Source organism: Oncorhynchus tshawytscha, linkage group LG27 (assembly GCF_018296145.1).
Source record: "Oncorhynchus tshawytscha isolate Ot180627B linkage group LG27, Otsh_v2.0, whole genome shotgun sequence".
Classification (NCBI taxonomy): Eukaryota; Metazoa; Chordata; class Actinopteri; order Salmoniformes; family Salmonidae; genus Oncorhynchus; species Oncorhynchus tshawytscha.
In genome coordinates, this window is record NC_056455.1 from 15,413,120 (window position 1) to 15,432,014 (window position 18,895).

The 18,895-nt window shown below is 43.3% G+C and overlaps 1 protein-coding gene across 1 annotated transcript in view; it reads left to right on the top strand.

Annotated features, from left to right (window-relative positions):
• The window catches only part of LOC112247019 (ubiquitin carboxyl-terminal hydrolase 43), a 116,124-nt gene that overhangs the window by 22,464 nt on the left and 74,765 nt on the right, over nt 1-18,895 (top strand). The window contains exon 3 of the mRNA XM_042307408.1: nt 18,245-18,348. Within this exon, the coding sequence (XP_042163342.1) occupies nt 18,245-18,348 (104 nt within the window). The remainder of the gene's footprint in view (nt 1-18,244; nt 18,349-18,895) is intronic.

Below are 18,895 nucleotides of genomic sequence, written 5' to 3' on the forward strand. Positions count from 1 at the left end.
TACTCCTTTGACCTCTAACCCAGATTAGTGTTGATTGGCCGATACATACTGGGCTCATGTTCTCTATCGGCTTCCCCACAGAGCAAGACAAAGTGTGTGTGTGTGTGTGTGTGTGTGTGTGTGTGTGTGTGTGTGTGTGTGTGTGTGTGTGTGTGTGTGTGTGTGTGTGTGTGTGTGTGTGTGTGTGTGTGTGTGAGAGATTTGTGTGTGTGAGATTGTGCGCATGTGTGTGTGAATTATTGTTGACTTCTCGTGGAGGTTTAATTTGAGAGCGTCCCTCCCTTTGCCAGGAGCACTGTTCTTGAAAAATGACCTTTTTTAATTTATCTGCAGTCTGCCGGGGTTGCTTTCACTGGCACAGACACAATTAAGCTGCCTCAGACACCCCAATGTATCACTCAAGGTTTAAGGAGCGGTTAAGGACATTTCTATATACTGCACTGCACTGTCGCTGAGCCACCACTTCTGTGTGGAATGCCTTCTCCAAGTCTACCTGTAAAAGGGCTCATAATTATACAGGCTAGTTGGCAGCAGATTTTCATGACCGTTTGACTTCATTTCACTTTATTTGGATGTCTTTGATAAGTTCTTTTGAATGGGGTAACATGTTTTGTAAACCTATAACACCTTATACACTCGCTGTAAACATTCTTTACAGTTCATGGCTCTTGATAGACATACTGTACATGTTTCTGTAAGTATATTACAAAGTTATTACACAGAGGTGGTCTATATAAATAGTTACTAGCCTTTCTTGACTTTTGCTCCTGTCATTACATCCCCATCTGTAGGTGTTGTCTCCTGCCTGTCACCACAGTGTGTTAGCAGCACAGTAATAAACCCCATCAGCTCAGGAGACCCACCTCCCTGTCTTTATATGAATTAATTTCCTCATCTGCCTCTGCTGATGCCTCCTAAAAACCAATCGGCTTATGAGACACTAATGATTAATTTCACAAAGTCATAATCATCCACCCAAAAAAGTGTTAGGAGCATTTTTCTTGAATAGTAGCTCCAAGTATTTTCTTGGCTCGCAAAGGCACTTCCAAAAAGTGCTGTGTTTCCTCCCTCTTTTTGTTCCAGACTTGATGGTATTTCCATATAAAACAAGCAGCGGAGCGGCAGGGCAGATCCACTCAGCATCGGTGGAGGATGATTCTCTCCACTGGGCTGTAATGTTTTACTGTCATTATACTTTTTACTGTGGAGGTCCAGCGAGTCTGCTCTATAGAATGATATCTAATGTAGGTTACCAATGACTGTAGCATTGTGGAGATGACCTCATACACTATGTGAGAGAATGTTACAGGATGCCAATAATTGTGCTCCACCAGTGGGTTTTACCATGGTTGAAAATCTGTCAAATGCTCTGAGAGTAGCCCACTAGGTATGACTGACATGAGGTCAGAGAGACCCGGACTGAGTCACATCATCATCCCCTGCTGACCTCTAGCTACTGCCTGGCTATTATTTCCACTAAAAGGAAAGGAAGTGGACCTCAGTGCAGACCTGCAGGTAGCTGTCTGGAAATCCCTCTCCAATGAGGAAAGTTGGCATGCTAGCAAGGATTTTGGGAAGGGGTTGGTTGGCTAGGGTCGGTTGAGTTGATGCATTATAACTAATCATGTGTTATATCGTCATTCACCTCAAACCACTGCGCCTGAACCCACTCTGCTGATATCTCATATACTGTTGTAGAATCATTGTCAGAGGTCTCGCTGTTACGCACGCCTCTATGAAGAGGGAACGCAACACCCTGCTACAACTAAACTCTCCGTGAAGCGAAAAAGGTATGGACTGTAGGTGCAAGTAAGAATGACAACAGGCAGAATGTGGTACCGTTTACAAGGACTTTATTCCTTTACACGGTAATATGGGGAAAAGGGGCTGGACGGAACCAAAGCAAAGAAAGTAAATCTCAAAGCCCCCTCTCCTATTTTACCTGCCTACCCACTACTTACCTAATTTAGCACCACCTGGTGACCTAACCAAAATACAAGGGGTGGTCCGCCCAGGTCTTACCTAGTGTGTCTAGACAGCGAATATGCTACGGGTATATGTATGCCCGCGGGCCTCTTGCCTAAGCACTCCCTAGGTGCCTTCCCCTTTCCCCCTGGGAACAAATGAAACAGAATATTAAACAATTTCAAACAAACTAAGAAACAAAAGGATGTCAAATAAGCTCTATCTGAGCAACAAACTCACAGAACATACCACTTTCCAGCAAAATCAACCTCTATCACAATCACAATCACAATCACAATCACAATCACAATCACAATCACAATCACAATCACAATCACAATCACAATCACAATCACAATCACAATCAATCACAATCAATCCCTACCTCCAGCAAAATCTCTACCTCCAAAAAGAAGAGATCTCCCCCCTGAACAGAACACTGGCTTTTATATAGTGTCAGAAGGAATGGGTAATTGGAGACAGCTGCGTCTTGACGAGGGGGCGGGGTCAGCTCTCCAATTAGCCCTGGAGTCGACCAATCAGCTGCTTGAGGGATTTCAGGAAGCCATTTCCTGAAATAAACACATGTAAATACACAAACTACAACACATAATCTGGGGAACGTAACACGCCCACCACAAAAATTGCAAACCTAGTTTTGCAATAATAAATGCCAACGTATCCCCAGTTAGTAAACCCGTGATAGAGCGTCAGCAACCACATTCGCCGAGCCCTTCACATAAGCTATCTGTACATTATATCTTTGCACAATCAGAGCCCACCGCATAAGGCGGCGGTTCTGGTTGTACATTTGTTTCAAGAACACCAACGGATTATGGTCTGTGAAGACCACTACAGGCAAGGCACTGGAGCCCACATATACCTCAAAGAACTGTAAGGCAAGCAATAAAGCCAGCGTCTCTTGTTCGATTGTAGAGTACCTTGACTGACACGAGTTGAACTTACGGGAGAAGAAACTGACGGGCCGATCCACTCCGTCTTCATCTTCCTGTAAGAGAACCGCACCCACCCCCATAATACTAGCATCTACCTCCAACTTAAAAGGTTTGTCAAAGTTGGGGGCGGCAAGCACTGGGGCACTACAAAGTAGCGCTTTAGCGGACTCAAAAGCGTAGTTACAGTCCTTGGACCACTTGAATGGTACCTTGGGACTAAGCAGAGATGAAAGGGGAGCTACTACCGTCGAGAAATTCTTACAGAATGTACGATAGTACCCTACCATCCCTAGGAATCTGCGCAACTGGCGGCGAGTAGTGGGAGCAGGAAAGGCAACAATTGCTTCCACTTTGCCAGTTACTGGGCGCACTTGACCTCGTCCCACTTGTTTCCCTAAGTAAGTCACTGTAGCCTTCCCAAACTCACACTTGGCCAAATTGAGGGTTAAAGAAGCCTTCTCCAACCGCTGAAACACACTTTTCAAAGTGGAGAGATGATCAGACCAAGTAGACGAATGAATCACCACATCGTCAAGGTACGCAGTACAATTTGGCACATCTTCAAACACAATGTTAACTAGCCGTTGAAAAGTAGCAGGTGCATTACACATGCCAAAGGGCATCACAGTGTATTGTACAAAGTTATCTGGCGTAACAAAAGCCGATATGTCAGAAGCTCGAGAGGTCAGAGGCACCTGCCAATAACCTTTTAACAAATCAAACTTACTAACGTAAGCAGCAGAGCCTATTCTATCAATACAGTCATCTAAGCGAGGTAGAGGAAAAGAATCAGACTTTGTAACTGCATTTACGCGACGATAGTCCGTACATAAGCGGGACGTACCGTCAGGCTTAGGAACAAGAATACATGGAGAACTCCAGGAGCTGTTACTGGGTTTTGCCATGTCATTCTGTAATAAATAAGCTACCTCACTTTTCATTACCTCTCTTTTCTTAGCATTAACCCGGTACGGATGCTGACGTATAGGAACAGCGTTCCCCACATCATGTTCCAAGATGGATGTGCGACTTGGAATGTCCTGAAACACACTGAGAAAACTGTTTATCAATAGGATAAGATCCTTAGTTTGATCATTATCCAAATGTTCCATTTGAGAGGTAACTTCTTCAGCATCTCTGAATTACATAGGCGTTCACCTTGCTGTAATGTATGGCGTAACTCCAACCCGTCCTCCTTATCCTCATCTAGGTCCCAGCCAGGCTTCAGCACCACCGCAGCCACACTGGAGACGGCGGGCTGGACCGGCTTACCTGAGGAGCTGTCGGGAGAATCACGCACATAATATGTTTTCAGCATGTTAACATGACACACACGGGAAGAACGCCTTCGATCTGGTGTCTTTATCACTCTTTCAAACGGTTCCCCTACCACAGGAATCGGGCAGAGTGGCACTCGTGGAACTGTTTGATTCACTTTCCCAGTGAGTTGACATATGTGACATGTTTTACAAAATTGGACCACGTCAGACTTCAAACCTGGCCAGAAGAAATGACGAAGGACCCGGTTATAGGTCTTTGTGATCCCCAAGTGTCCAGACCACGCCTGGTCATGGGCGAGTGACAGCACCTGCTGTCGGAACGGTGTAGGAACAACCACTTGACACACTTCACTCCAGTCATTAATGGTGTCATGAGATGCCCATTTACGCATCAAAACTCCTGCTTCCATAAAGTAGGCAGTCTGTCTAGTTTTAGCTTCCTCAATGGAAATTACCGAAGCAAAACACTTGCGAAGACTGGTGTCTTCTTTTGACATTCAATCACCTTCTCAGGGGTGACAGACAAAAGAATGTCATGTAATTGGGGCGCGATTTCGTTTTCCCCTGCCTTAGTTTTTACGGGGTAAAAACTGTCGGCAATGCAGAAGGAATACTCAGTGCATTGTCTTCTACCTCAACATTCTCAAAAATAGAACTAGCCAAATCCACCACATCTCCTAGCTTGCGAGATTGTGCCCTCGTTAACACACAAGCAGGAAAAACATGTGGAAATGCTTGAACCAATTTCTCATCTGTAGTTCTGATTTCTGGGTTGTCTACTACCTCTAACACAGGACTGACATTACCACCAGCAATATCATTCCCTAGTAGCAATACTCCTGATACTGGCAGTGTAGACACTACACCAACACGGAAACGTCCTGATACCAAGTCTGACACTAAGTGGACCCAGTGTAATGGTACAGGTACGGTTTTTGTCTCTATCCCCTGTAATATGACATGTGAGCCACAATACGTTTCAGGAGACCAGGGTAAAGCATCAGTAATGATTACTGACTGCGCCGCCCGGTGTCACGTAGGATTTGGATAGGCTTTTGATCAGTTGGTTCTCCTGTTAAGGAAACATAACCGGCAGAGATAAACGGAGCATAGACAGGATCCGGTTTCTCAACTGCTGAATCAACAACTCGATCCAATGGAAGATCTAAAGACTTGACTAAACCCAAACCTTTCATTTTTGGGGACGGTGACAGGGACTGTTTCGGTTTATTTTTCAAAACTGGGCAGTCCGCAATCACGTGACCCTTTTGGTGACAGTAATAACATTCACGGATTTCTTGAAAAGGCTTAGGGTTGTTAGAGGAAAAGCGACCTGAACGAGGAACTGATGACGTAATCGTCCGGCCTTCAAAACATGGTGCACCAAAGACAGTCTTGTGTGTCAAAGCGTACTCATCTGCCAACACTGCTGCTTGGGCCAATGTCACCACTTTCTGTTCATTTAAATGAACTACAAGTCTATCTGGGAGGTTGCTTTTAAAGTCCTCCAACAGCATCAACTCCCGAATATCAGCAAAGGTGTTAGCTTTGCTGGCTGAACACCAACGACTAAACAGAGACTCTTTGTCCCTAGCAAATTCAACAAATGTACGGTGAGACGTTTTTTTGTGGTTCCTGAAGCGCTGCCTATAAGCTTCAGGCACCAACTCATAAGCCCGCAACACGGTAGTTTTAACTGTATCGTAATGTAAACTGTCTTCCAGGGAGAGAGCAGCTACTACTTCCTGGGCTTTCCCAGACAATTTACATTGTAACAGAAGCGGCCAAACCTCGAGTGGCCAATGCAGCGCAGCGGCCACACGCTCAAACGCAGAGAAATAATAATCAACTTCCGACTCTCGGAATGGAGGGACTAAAGCTATGTTTTTACTCACATCGAAGTGGGCTTGATGATGAGCAGCTTGTGGAGTCGCACTGGAGCCAGCATCTAGCTCCAGTTGTCGGATCCTCACCTCCTTGTCAGCTTCTATTTTCCTAATTTCAAGTTCAAAATTCATCTGTCTCTCTTTATCTTTTTGCTCCATTTCTAACCGAGCCAGCCTCACCTTCAGCCTAGCAGTCCCATCTGAACGACCCGAAGCAGAAGATAAAGGATCGAATCGGGGCAATGTAAAGGGGGTACGAGGAACCCCTTCCTCCGCCCTGTCCTCTGACTTGGCATCAGAAAGTCTACCCGTCTCCTCTCCTTGCAGTGAGAGAATCCGTTCTCTCACTAAACCCTCCCTGACTAGCACCAAAAGCTCAGCCTTTAGGGCTTTCTCAGGGAATACAAATCCATAATGGTCAGCTATAGCTACAAGGTCTACTTTACGAAACCTCACCAAACAATCAATAGAGGGCGCTTCAAAAAACTTGGAGATGGCTGAGGCAGCCATCTTTTACAATGCAGTCTCCTGAACACACTAACTAAACAAGTCATCCAAACTCACAACCTACCATCACACCTCGTAACACGTAACACTCGCGTGTTAACACTCGCTACCACTTTAGCTACCCTCCTGTCACTAGCTGTATTCTCCAACTGAAGAACTATACAGAGAAGTGTCCGTACATTGAGGGCTTCTACACTCCTTCTACACTCCTCTCCTCTTATATCATTACCCGCTCCAGGACTGTGTCCCTCTGTCTCTCAAACCGCTAATCATTTTATCCTTTCCTTCATTCTTATGTAAAATAACAAAATTCCCTTTCACAGAGTCCTCTGCTGCCTTTTCTTCTCAGATATGAGACTGTCTCATTCTCAATTTCTGACCTCCAGACTTTGGGATTTAATTACTAGCCCACCCATCTGACTGGCTCAGTGAAACGGACAAACGAATGGTGTGTCTGGAGCATACAGCTAGAGCAGATTATGATCTGTTGTGCCAACAGCCTTGCCTGTAGGAAGAGCCATAGACCCTTAATGCTGATTCACTTATATCAAGGATGTCTACATCCTTGGTTATAGCTTAATGGAAGTGCTTGTATGTGAGATCTCCATTTTACATTATTATATGTCAGCCTTTGCTGAACATTGAGTTCACATACTTTTCCATTGATATTGCGTACATTTAGTAATATAAGTTGAGACTTTTGTTCAACTTAAAAAAGAACAACAATAACAATTGCAAAAAAAGCTACATGTATGACTACATAGAAGATTATAGATTTAGTACGTTGTATGTAGCCAGGTTCCGCACTTCTTTATTAAATAAATATTTTACCCCCCAATTTCTTGTTATCCAACTGGTAGTTACGATCTTCTCTCATCGCTGCAACTCCCCTACGGTCTCGGGAGAGGTGAATGTCGAGAGCCATGCATCCCCCGAAACACGACCCTGCCAGAACACACTGCTTCTTGACACACTGCTCGCTTAAACCGGAAGCCAGCCGCACCAATGTGTCAGAGGAAACACTGTTCAACTGACAACTGAAGTCAGCTTGTAGGTGCACGGCCTGCCACAAGGAGTTGCTAGAGCACGATGAGACAAGGGAATTCCGTCTGGACAAACTCTCCCCAATTGTGCGCCGCCCCAGGCTGTGACATAGCCTGGGATCAAACCCGAGGCTGTAGTGGTGCCTCAGCACTGCGTTGCAGTGCCTTAGACCGCTGCGCCACTCGGGAGGCCCAGGATCCGCACTTCTGAGAATGACATATCAAAAGATTCAAGGCAAACAATTTAACTTAACTGTCAATAGCATGTGCTTTCAGGGTACTGTAATAATTCTATCTGGATTGTGGTGTACATTTTTTAAACTATAGTAAATACTACAGTATTTAATTTGCATATAATTTGCATATACCCTACCCATTCCCCCCCCATATCCCAATTTGTGCCACCCATATGTGAGAAACCGACATGCAAGTATATATCATATATTGTGTTCCTTACAGGTTATAAGAAGGAGCCGAAGCTCTGAACTCTATTCAGACCCTAGTCCTTACTACCTACAGGTTATGGAAAATGTTCTCTTTTAGTATATCTCCAATAGGTTTCCTCAAGGAGAAAGCCTCCACTTCTATGTATCGAAGATAATAAAACAAAAACACTATAGTACATACTACAGTATATTACAGTCCACAGAAACACTATAGTAAATACTACAGTATACTACAATCTGCAAAACACTACATTAATTACTATATTATCTTTTATTACAGTATTTACATTATAGTTAACTGTAAATACTACAGTATACTACAGTGTTCACTGTAGTGTTTTTGCAGATTTAGTGAATACTACAGTAAAGTCAGCAAAAACACTAAAGTGAATACTTAAGCAATAAGGCCCGAGGGGGTGTGGTATATGGACAATATAACACGGCTAAGGGCTGTTTTTATGCACGACACAAAGCGGAGTGCCTGGATACAGCCCTTAGCCGTGGTATATTTACCATATACCACAACCCCCCGAGGTGGCTTATTGCTATTATAAACTGTTTACCAAAGTAATTAGAGCAGTAAAAAGACATGTTTTGTCATACCCGTGGTATACGGTCTGATAAACCACGGCTGTCAGCCAATCAGTATTCAGGGCTCGACCCACCCAGTTTATAATGTAGTTCCATAGTATACTATAGTATTTTCTTCATGTGGGCAGCTGTCGTCAGAAACAAACCAGAAATCATGGTACACTATATATACAAAAGTATGTGGACACCCCTTCAAATTAGTGGATTCAGCTATTGCAGACACACCTGTTGATTGATTGAAATTTCAAAACAAACTCTTAACCAATTATATTAATTTGGGGACAGGTCTAAAAGCATTAAACATTTAAGGCAATTTAGCTAGCTTGCTGTTGCTAGCTAATATGTCCTGGGATATAGTTGTTATTTTCCCTGAAATGCACAAGGTCCTCTACTCCCACAATTAATCTACACATAAAACGGTCAACCGAATCGTTTCTAGTCATCTCTCCTCCTTTCAGGCCTTTTCTTCTTTGGACTTATATGGCGATTGGCAACTAACTTTCATAACGTGTATTACCACCACCGAACTCCGTTCGTCTTTCAGTCACCCACGTGGGTATAACCAATGAGGAGATGGCATGTGGGTATCTGCTTCTATAAACCAATGAGGAGATGGGAGAGGCAGGACTTGCAGCGCGATCAGCGTCACAAATAGAATTGACTTATATTTTAGCCCCTGGCAACGCAGACGCTCGTTGGCACGCGCGAGCATTGTGGGTGCAATAATTGAATAACATGTATGTTTAAATTTATTTTGCAGCGCTCGCGCAAGCGATGCGAGAGGTGTAGTCAGCATGTAAGATCACCATGCGCAATGTCAAGCATCGGCTGGAGTGGTGTAAAGCTTGCCACAATTGGACTCTGGAACACTGGAAACGCATTCCCTGGAGTGATGAATCACGCTTCACCATCTGGCAGTCCTGACGGATGAATCTGGGTTTGGCGGATGCGAGGAGAACACTACCTGCCTGAATGTATAGTGCCAACTGTAAAGTTTGGTGGAGGAGGAATAGTAGTCTGGGGCTGTTTTTCATGGTTCGGGCAAGGTGCCTTAGTTACTGTGAAGGGAAATCTTAACGCTCCAGCATACAATGACATTCTAGATGATTCAGTGCTTCCAACTTTGTGGCAACAGTTTGGGGAAGGCCCTTTCCTGTTTCAACATGACAATGCACAAAGCGAGGTACATACCGAAATGGTTTGTCAAGATCGGTATGGAAGAGTTTGACTGGCCTGCACAGAGCCCTGACCTCAACTCCATCGAACACCTTTGGGGTGAATTGGAATGCAGACTGCGAGCCAGGCCTAATAGCCCAACATCAGTGCCCGACCTCACTAAAGCTCTTGTGGCTGAATGGAAGCAAGTCCCCCCAGCAATGTTCCAACATCTAGTGGAAAACCTTTCTAGAAGAGTGGAGGTTGTTGTTGTCACGTTCTGACCTTTATTTCCTTTGTTTTGTCATTATTTAGTATGGTCAGGGCGTGAGTTGGGTGGGCAGTCTATGTTTGTTTTTCTATGATTTGGGTATTTCTATGTTTCGGCCTAGTATGGTTCTCAATCAGAGGCAGGTGTCATTAGTTGTCTCTGATTGAGAATCATACTTAGGTAGCCTGGGTTTCACTGTGTGTTTGTGGGTGATTGTTCCTGTCTCTGTCTTTGCACCAGATAGGACTGTTTAGGTTTTCCATGTTTATTGTTTTGTAGTGTTCATGTGTACATTTACATATTAAAAGAACCATGGACACTTACCACGCTGCATTTTGGTCCTCCGATCCTTCTCGCTTCTCCTCTTCAGATGAAGAGGAGGAAATCCCTGACAGTTGTAGCAGCAAAGGAAGGACCAACTCCATATTAATGTCCATGATTTTGGAATGAGATGTTCGATGAGCAGGTGTCCACATATTTTTAGTCATGTAGTGTATAACCAGTCTTGAGATCCCAGGGGTCATTGTAGCTGATACCCTTTGTGAACTCACAGAAGGATACCAAGGCCAGAATTCTGCCTCTGGACAGGTCTGCTTTCTAACATATTCCCACTAACCAGACCTGACCAGACACACACATCATCTAGCAGGCCACTACCACCTACTACATACTGAGGTCAGCCTCACCCTGTTCAGCAGAGCATTCCCACTTAGCATGTCCATAACGATGCTCCCACAAAGAGTGATTCCCTATGAGTTGGGGCTCTGACAGTAGTGCTGCTACACCTGTCCAACTTGACTAAAGAAGAGGATATTTTTAGAGAGGGACATGGTAGGAGGTTTCTCAGAGGGAGACGTCCATGATTCATTAACGCTGTGCATGTCAGCGCTGTGTAGTGTACTCTCTCTCTCTTTCACTGTCTGTGTGTTCAGCTCTACTGGAGAGGTTAGAGCTCTGCTGTTGCAGCCCCTGTTCTCAATCATTCTCTCCTAGTGCTCTGCTCCTTCCAGAAGCACATTTCCATCTCTGTGTTTTCATGGATGCTTCAATTATTCACGGCAGGCCCATTACTGGGAAACCTGGTTCCCCTTTACGCTCCATCCCTGAAATCCCATCAGGACGAGGCAGGTGATCCGCGCAGGATATTTGCCGGAATTCCTCTGCGGTGAAGTGAAAGTGCCCAGGTTCCTGAAAACTGGTATGAATCACTATGGGTGACATTTGGGTTAATTATTTAAGACCTCACTAGAGGACAGACCATTCTGTTTATGTGTGTGATTTCAGGCTCTCAGTCAGCACCACAATGAAATAAAGTCCCGTTATCAGTCTTAGTCTTGTCATTACACTCTATGGAGAGTTGACTCTGGGTAAATCTTTCAGAAGTGAATCACTGTGGTTCTCAGTGCTACCAGTGCCAAATCCATTTTTAATGGCATCTCAACTGGAGAATTGTGTTTACTGTGTGAAGTGAATGGCCTCAAGCGTGGTGGGGTGTCGTAAGAGCAGGGAGTTTGTTTGCACTGTAGTGCTTATTATCTCGATCTTATCCTTCAATTTTACACTTACCAATGTCTGGACATGGACTTAAATCGCTGTCAAAACTGTCTAGTATGCTCTGGTGGTTACAGAAAATGACCCCTTTGAGCCAACGTCGCTAGCTGATAACAATGCTGCAGTATTTTTCTCTGGTCAGTCAGCTCAGGAATAACAATAGATTAACTCTGTCTCCCTCGTTGACAGTGCTGCGCTAGCAACTAGGCTCTAGTCCTTCTACTCAGTTGCTCGCAATTGTATCTTTGTCATTTATCTAAATTCTAGAAATCATTTTTAATCAATTTTAGAAATCAATCAGTTTTAATGTTCTTCTTACTCCCGGGGTATCGGCACACGCCTCTCCTGGCATTGAGGCTTTTGGATTAAGCAAGGTTGACAATTTGACAATTTACCATATCTCGGGTATTAGCGGTCGTACGTTACTACTACATGACGAGTTCTGTTTTGTTCACTAAATTGACAGTGGCTGAAATTCCTCCATGTTCTCTTTTCAGACTTCGTCAATGTCCTCTGTGCCCAGTCATGTGCCCCTTCACAATAATCATTCACTTTGTAAAGTGTGGTATTATACTGTAAATATATATAGCAGAGTACTTTTTTTAGAAGGGACTTTCACTAGAACTGTTTGAAAGGACAACTTTCATTGTACATTACATTGTAACCAGCCAATCAAATGATCATGTGATCTGACAACGTATCCCTGTGACATCTGTGCCCAGTGGGTAGTTGCTTTTAATGGCAATATTTGCTGACAAAATTAAATTCAGCTTATTTTACTCAATTTAGAAGCTAAAGTGCTTGAGGTTGTTGTGATGCCTCTCACCACCCCTATCAAGCAGTAAGTTGAACAAATGAAACATCTGTTAGTTTGTTTACACAGTATTGCTGTTAATAAGAAAACCAGGGCAAAGTCAAATAAACATGACTAAGTTGCCTGCGGCAAGCAAGCAATCCAAGCCTTTGCTGATGAAGCTGTTTAGTAATAAATCATTATTTGTCCACTCTGCTTCTAATGAAATGTTCCCTCATCAGTTGGCCTTTCCTCTCCATTACAGGGCTCTGCTCTGTCAGTGAAACCACTCAACCACAGCCACCTCATCTTAGAACTGTTGGAAAGAGCTCAAGTCATTTTAATTTAATCTGAATCTCCTTTTTGAAAATGTGTTCATCTCCATGTTCACTTATAGCAGAACACTAAAGCGCCATCCTTCACAGACATACTACTTTTTTTGTGTCACAGAGTTGATGGCCTAGATAAGCAGCAGACATGAACACAGGCTTTTAGACAACTTGCTGTTTCTCTTTGTGTCCATGACAAGAGGAGTCGTTTGATAAAGCGTTTATCAAGGTCACACATTAGAGTACATTATGTTCCCATCTTGGACATCAGTCTGTTGCCTTTTTGAGTGTTTGTGTTAATGTCCGGGCATGTGTGTGTGTGTGTGTGTGTGTTTAAACATAGAGTGAGCTACAGAAATTTGTCCCAGCAGATACATTACTGTAGGCTACACTACCATAGCATTACCACTAAATGACTATATTTGCAGAAGGAATACGTTTTGTCCTAAAATCAGGCTTTCCATGTTGACTCAAAATATCTACTTTCCACCTTTTTCTGCCTAACCCATTTTACTGGCATTTCTATCAGGTTTGAGCTTGACCTTTTTCTGACAACTGATTTCCAAGATAGCATCTCAATGTTAGACAGGACATTCAAGTCTATGAGACCTCTCAAGGTGCATACTGTAGTTTTCCACATTCCATAAACTTAAATTAAACGCAGTCTCAAATAGCCGCCTGTCCCTTTTAATAGCCTGGCATCCACACACACATCAGCCCTTTCCCAATAAACGCTGGGTCTAAATGAGTTGTTTATGAGTGAACTTCAGTGAGTAATGTAAAGATTGTGCAAAAGAAGATAGAGGAGAGCAACATAATTTCCAAGGATGAGACGGCAGTGTGGTTTGACATGGTTGGCACAACTACGGGGGATACAAGGCGCAACGAGTGAGAGAATGGTGCTGAAGCGCGAAAATGTTGCCAACGCCAAAGGCAGCCTAGTCTTTGCAAGTCTGATCTGCGATGGAGTTGTTATTATAATGTTTATACTGGTCATACAGTTCACATTAAACAGTTTTGTAGTCTTTTCAAAATTGTATTGAGAAAAAGCTGTGTGCATTAAGGAAATAGACACCTGTCTCTAATAAGCGCCGGTTGTGTTCAGTGATTCAAGCAAATAAACACCCGGGCTATTAATTGAAGTTTAACGGTATATAAATAAAAAATATAAAAATATTACTTTGAGCACAGTAGCAGTTTTAGTTAATTAAAGGGGAATCATTATCTAGCCTGATCAGTTTAGTTGACTTCTGCCTTACTGAATCATATGTCTGTGTGTCTCAGTTTCTCACTGTGCTCACGTCTTTAGCAGGGCCGGGACGATACTAGTATCGTGATATTCATTAGTGACAAGGAAACAGAACACAAAGTGGATTTAACTTCTTTAGGAAAACAGCCCTGATGTTGGAAACAAACATTATGTTGTCATCCAGAGTCACATTTATTTACTTTACAAACTATAGCACACATTATTTTACATACAGCAGGTTTAAAATTTTTGCCATTGAAAACAGATTGCGATACTGGTATACTGGTATACTGGTATACTGGTATCGTCCTAGCCATACTAGCGGTTGCTGCTAACATGCTGCTGCCGCTTCGCAGTCTGATGACTTGGCCAGGCTCACCAGGGAATTTAGTGAGGTGATAAGACCGTGTCTAGGCTGGGCTCATTGGTCTCGGAACGCTGTGTTGTTATCTCTGCATAAAGATAACTCTGGAATGTACTATCTCTCCAGCTCTAGTCAACTCTGCTGCTGAGGAGACCAGAGAGTGGTAGTAAGGCATGAATTCAGCTAGTTATATGTTCTGTAGGAGCATAGGCCTCAGGAGAGCAGACCTCATAACCTCTCTCGCTCTGCTCTCAATGCCTGCTCTGAAGACCTGTTATCCCCTTGACCAATAACAGAAGGCTCAGCAGAGCATGACCGTACCACACAGGGAGGGGAAAAGAGAGAATGCTATGAGAGAATGATGAGGGAGTGACTGAGTGGGGTAGAGTGTGATGGAGAGAGCTAAAACCATAGAGGAACTCACTAAAGTGAGAGTGGAGGGAAATGAGAGAAGAGGCAACATTTGTGATTGTATGTGCCTATTGAAGCCCCGTGCAGGAAGGGAAGGTCATGCTTCGGTCACATTCCGGTCTGTGCTAAGCTGAAGTGGACTTGGAAGAAAAGACTCAGTGGCGTTGGTTAGTTAAAGGAACTCTCCTCCACACTACACTACACTTTTTTCCACAACCGAAATTCAAAACCTCCTTTCAGCTCCATTTGTAAGACGGGGTCATGGTTGAGCTGGCTGCCTGGGAACAGTGGCAGTCAGTATGGGATCAGGACAGGAGACGTGGTGTGGTGGAGAAAGAGTCAACAGAGAGAGTTAACACACCTCAGAGACTTAGCGAATAATGCTCTGACAGCCTCCATGAGCCTGTCAAATGAGGGCTAAAATGATATGATGACTTAATGCATTTTCAAGTGCCTGGCATCTAGGTACAGTGCTCTAGTAACTTCAGTAATAATGTGCTAACCCAGAAATGTGGTTTTAGCTTGACTTTTTCCAAGTCAACCACACTTGATAAGAAAAGGTGAGTCAGAGATTTGTTATCATAGTTCAACGTGTACATCCAGTGGCTTTGTTCAGGTGCTGAATGTTGAAAGTATAAATGTTTATTTTCAATTTAAAAGAATCCTGATACATCAAATGTTTTTTGTTACAACTGTCACCTTCAAGGTCAAAGCTGTGTCAGTTTGGGAGCTACACATATGCACGCAAACACACACACACACACACACACACACACACACACACACACACACACACACACACACACACACACACACACACACAGGCTGTATTGTAGTCATATATTCACTCCATAATGTACAATTTTGTACCATTAAATATCTCCACTATGCATCTGAAGTGCATCATGTTACTGTTATCATGTCACTAAATCCTGAATGCCTGAAGGCAAATGGCAGCTCAAATTCCCTTTGCACTTGAGTATCTTCGTATCTTTGGCGCATAATGCTCCCTTTATTTTTTATTATAACCATTGTTATCCAACAATGTGCTTGTTTTGTAGGAATAAAGGCTTAACTGTGTCCTCTTACGTATACTTTGATGCATAATCAGACGGTGACTGTAACCGTAACTGTATAAATCAGGAAATAGACAGTAAGGAAAATGTTCTACTTTGTCACTTTCATAACCGACGTTGTCAGTGAGCACATATTGTGCAGTTGATATTGACTGTAGTGCAGAGGCATGTTGAAGTTTCACACGTCTTCGAGGAGAGATTGTGAGAGCTCAGTTACAGTAATAATCGGTAATCTAGCCAGCAAAATCGTTTTGTTATTTGCTGTTAAATTGATTTACCATGATTTCTGTCAAGGACATTCATGAAGGGATGGCCGTTCGAGTGTTGAACCAGTAACCGAAAGTTTGCTGGTTCGAATACCTGAACCGACAAGGTGAAAAATCTGTTGATGTTCCTTTGAGCAAGGCACTTAGGCCTAATTTGCTCCAGGTGCGCCGTACTTGTAACGATGTACGTTGAGAGTCGGGAAGCAAGTTCAGGGAGTGAATAAGTTGAATAAATAAACAAAACAAGAAACACAAACAGCGCACCGACATGAAACATAAACAATGACGACTGGGGGGAAAAAACTAAGGGAATGACATATAAAGGGCAGATAATCAAGGAGGTGACGGAGTCCAGGTGAGTGTCATTATGCACAAATGCGCATAACACTGGTGACAGGTGTGCGCCTTAAACGAACACTGGTGACCTAGAGGCCGGAGAGGGAGCACAGGAGACAGTACTACTATGACTGACCCTGTAAAACAACACAAAACAACACATTTCACAGTAACTATCTGGTGTATATGACAATACAACTTTTTTTTTTATCCCCGGAAATGAGAGGGGTAATTAAGCCTAATGAATGCCCCTAATGACACTATACAGTATTACCTCTCTTTTACTCAGTCATCCATCCTGTCTCAGTGCCATGGTATGGTACTCTTTGTTTCGTTTTTACCATTGCTATACCAAAATATCCATCATAACCACACATCTCCTCCTGGTCCTCCTGTCACAAGACAACATGGCTTTATGAAATCGTGCAACCATGACCCTGAAACCATAGTGAGAGAATGATTCAGATTTGACATTACATTGGTTTCAAATGACTACACTGCATCAATGGTGTGCCATTACAGTATCTGTAGTAATTATTATTCCACAGAGTCACACTGGACACAAACCACCATTAGAAAGTGCTAGAGACATCGTCAGAAGTGACGATAAAGGAGGAGCAAAGACCATGGCTGCTGTTGTTGCTGCTATTGTTGTTGATGGTGCAGCTAGGGCTAGGTGGATTAGTTCAGTTAAATCAGCGCTGACGGGGACAGTTTTCAATTCATTTAATTCATTATCACATAGCTGTGCTATGCCCTTGTTGTGTGCCGTCCCAGATCAGCTTTTTTTTTTTTTTTTTACCTTACATGGTTTCAGTGATCAGTCTGTTAGTTTTATCGCTTTTTCCTCCTCTTTTATCTTTTCCAAGGCCAGTTAGGTGAGTGGATTAAAGAATAAAGAGAGAAGTACCCCAAGCGGGTTGCATTCACGTCAATACTTTCCACTGCCTTTGAAAATCCCCTTTTAATAGAAAAAAAAGACTGCTGAACAACATTTCACAATGTTCTAACTAGACAGATATTAATTTAATATATTTTATGCTGATCTGTTCCTCTCCTCAGTCCAGTGTTAACCCCTATATTAATTGGCCACTGCTGCTAAATTGTTTCCACTGATGCAAAAAATAAGTCGATATTTCTGCCAAGACGCACTTTTAAATGGATAGGTGTTAGCTCGATGACTGGAAATCTATGGGAACAGCTAGCATGTCATTGTGCTAACGCTAGTAGCTAGTAGCAATGGCCCCAGAGTTTTGGGTGGCTGGGAGAGAGTTCCAGGGTTTGGGGGGGCAGCAGCGCTGAAAGCCCGGTCCACGATGGTGCACAGTCTTGTTTTGAGGATGGTTAAATAAAAACAAATGTTACGGAGGTGAAAGAAGGTAGATTTGTGGCGGACTTGATGTGGGGCTCGAAGGAGAGAGTGGTCCAGGATGACACCCAGATTTCAGACCTCAGATAATGAGCAGACGGTGCAACCATCAGTGGACATCACGAGGTCACCCACTTTCTTGAGGAGAACTTTGACAGCCACCAGCATGACCTCCGTTTTATTGCTGTTGAGTTTGAGTAGATTAGGTGTCATCCAGTTTTTGATGTCCTGGAGACAGTTGATCAGAGATGAGGGAAAGAGGTGAGAGGTGGGTTTGGTGTGTGTAAATCTGGGTGTCATCCGAATAGCAGTGGATTTAGTTGAATCTGGTGTTTTTTTTACTGTTAGCGATTGTAGATGTTACAATGATGTGTTTCTGTTTGTCCACTCTCTATTCCAGGGCCCTAGTATATCAGAGGAGGCGATGGTCACTGAGACTCCCCACTCGCAGCAGCCCGGGGCACGCCACAGCTTTGTCCAGGAACACTTCCAGGCACAATACAAGTGAGTTTCCAGTTTGCCAGGTCTGCCCATAGCATACTGTATTCTCAATGCAATGCTAGAGAATTGTCCTATTACTATCTGCACATTAGTCCTGCAAGCATTGATGGCATCTGAGCTGAGCTGAGTAGAAGACAGTTGACTGAATCCCTGGCACTTAATGTGGAAAGTCATGGACTTGTCCTAATGTAAAAACTGCTGCCTGGCACCTTGAAGGACAGGTGAAAAATAAACAAATTACTATACAGAGAATTGTCTCTCATATTTGTGTCAGTCAACAATTTCCCTCCGATTCAGTGTCTTGAATGTAAAACAGAAGAGTTACTTTTCTCTCCTTTGTTCATTGTGAAATATTTGTCATGGCTCAACCTGCTCCTTAGATGATAATGCTAGAAAATAATAAATAATTAAAAAGTGTCAAAATGTGACAGCTTTTGTTATTTATTTCCATTCGGAGCCAGTTGTGTTTTTGTATAACCCGTTCTATTCCTGTCAGTGCACCTGGATGAGGTTGCGAGGGAGTCTGTTGTTGAGAGATTGATTGAGATTT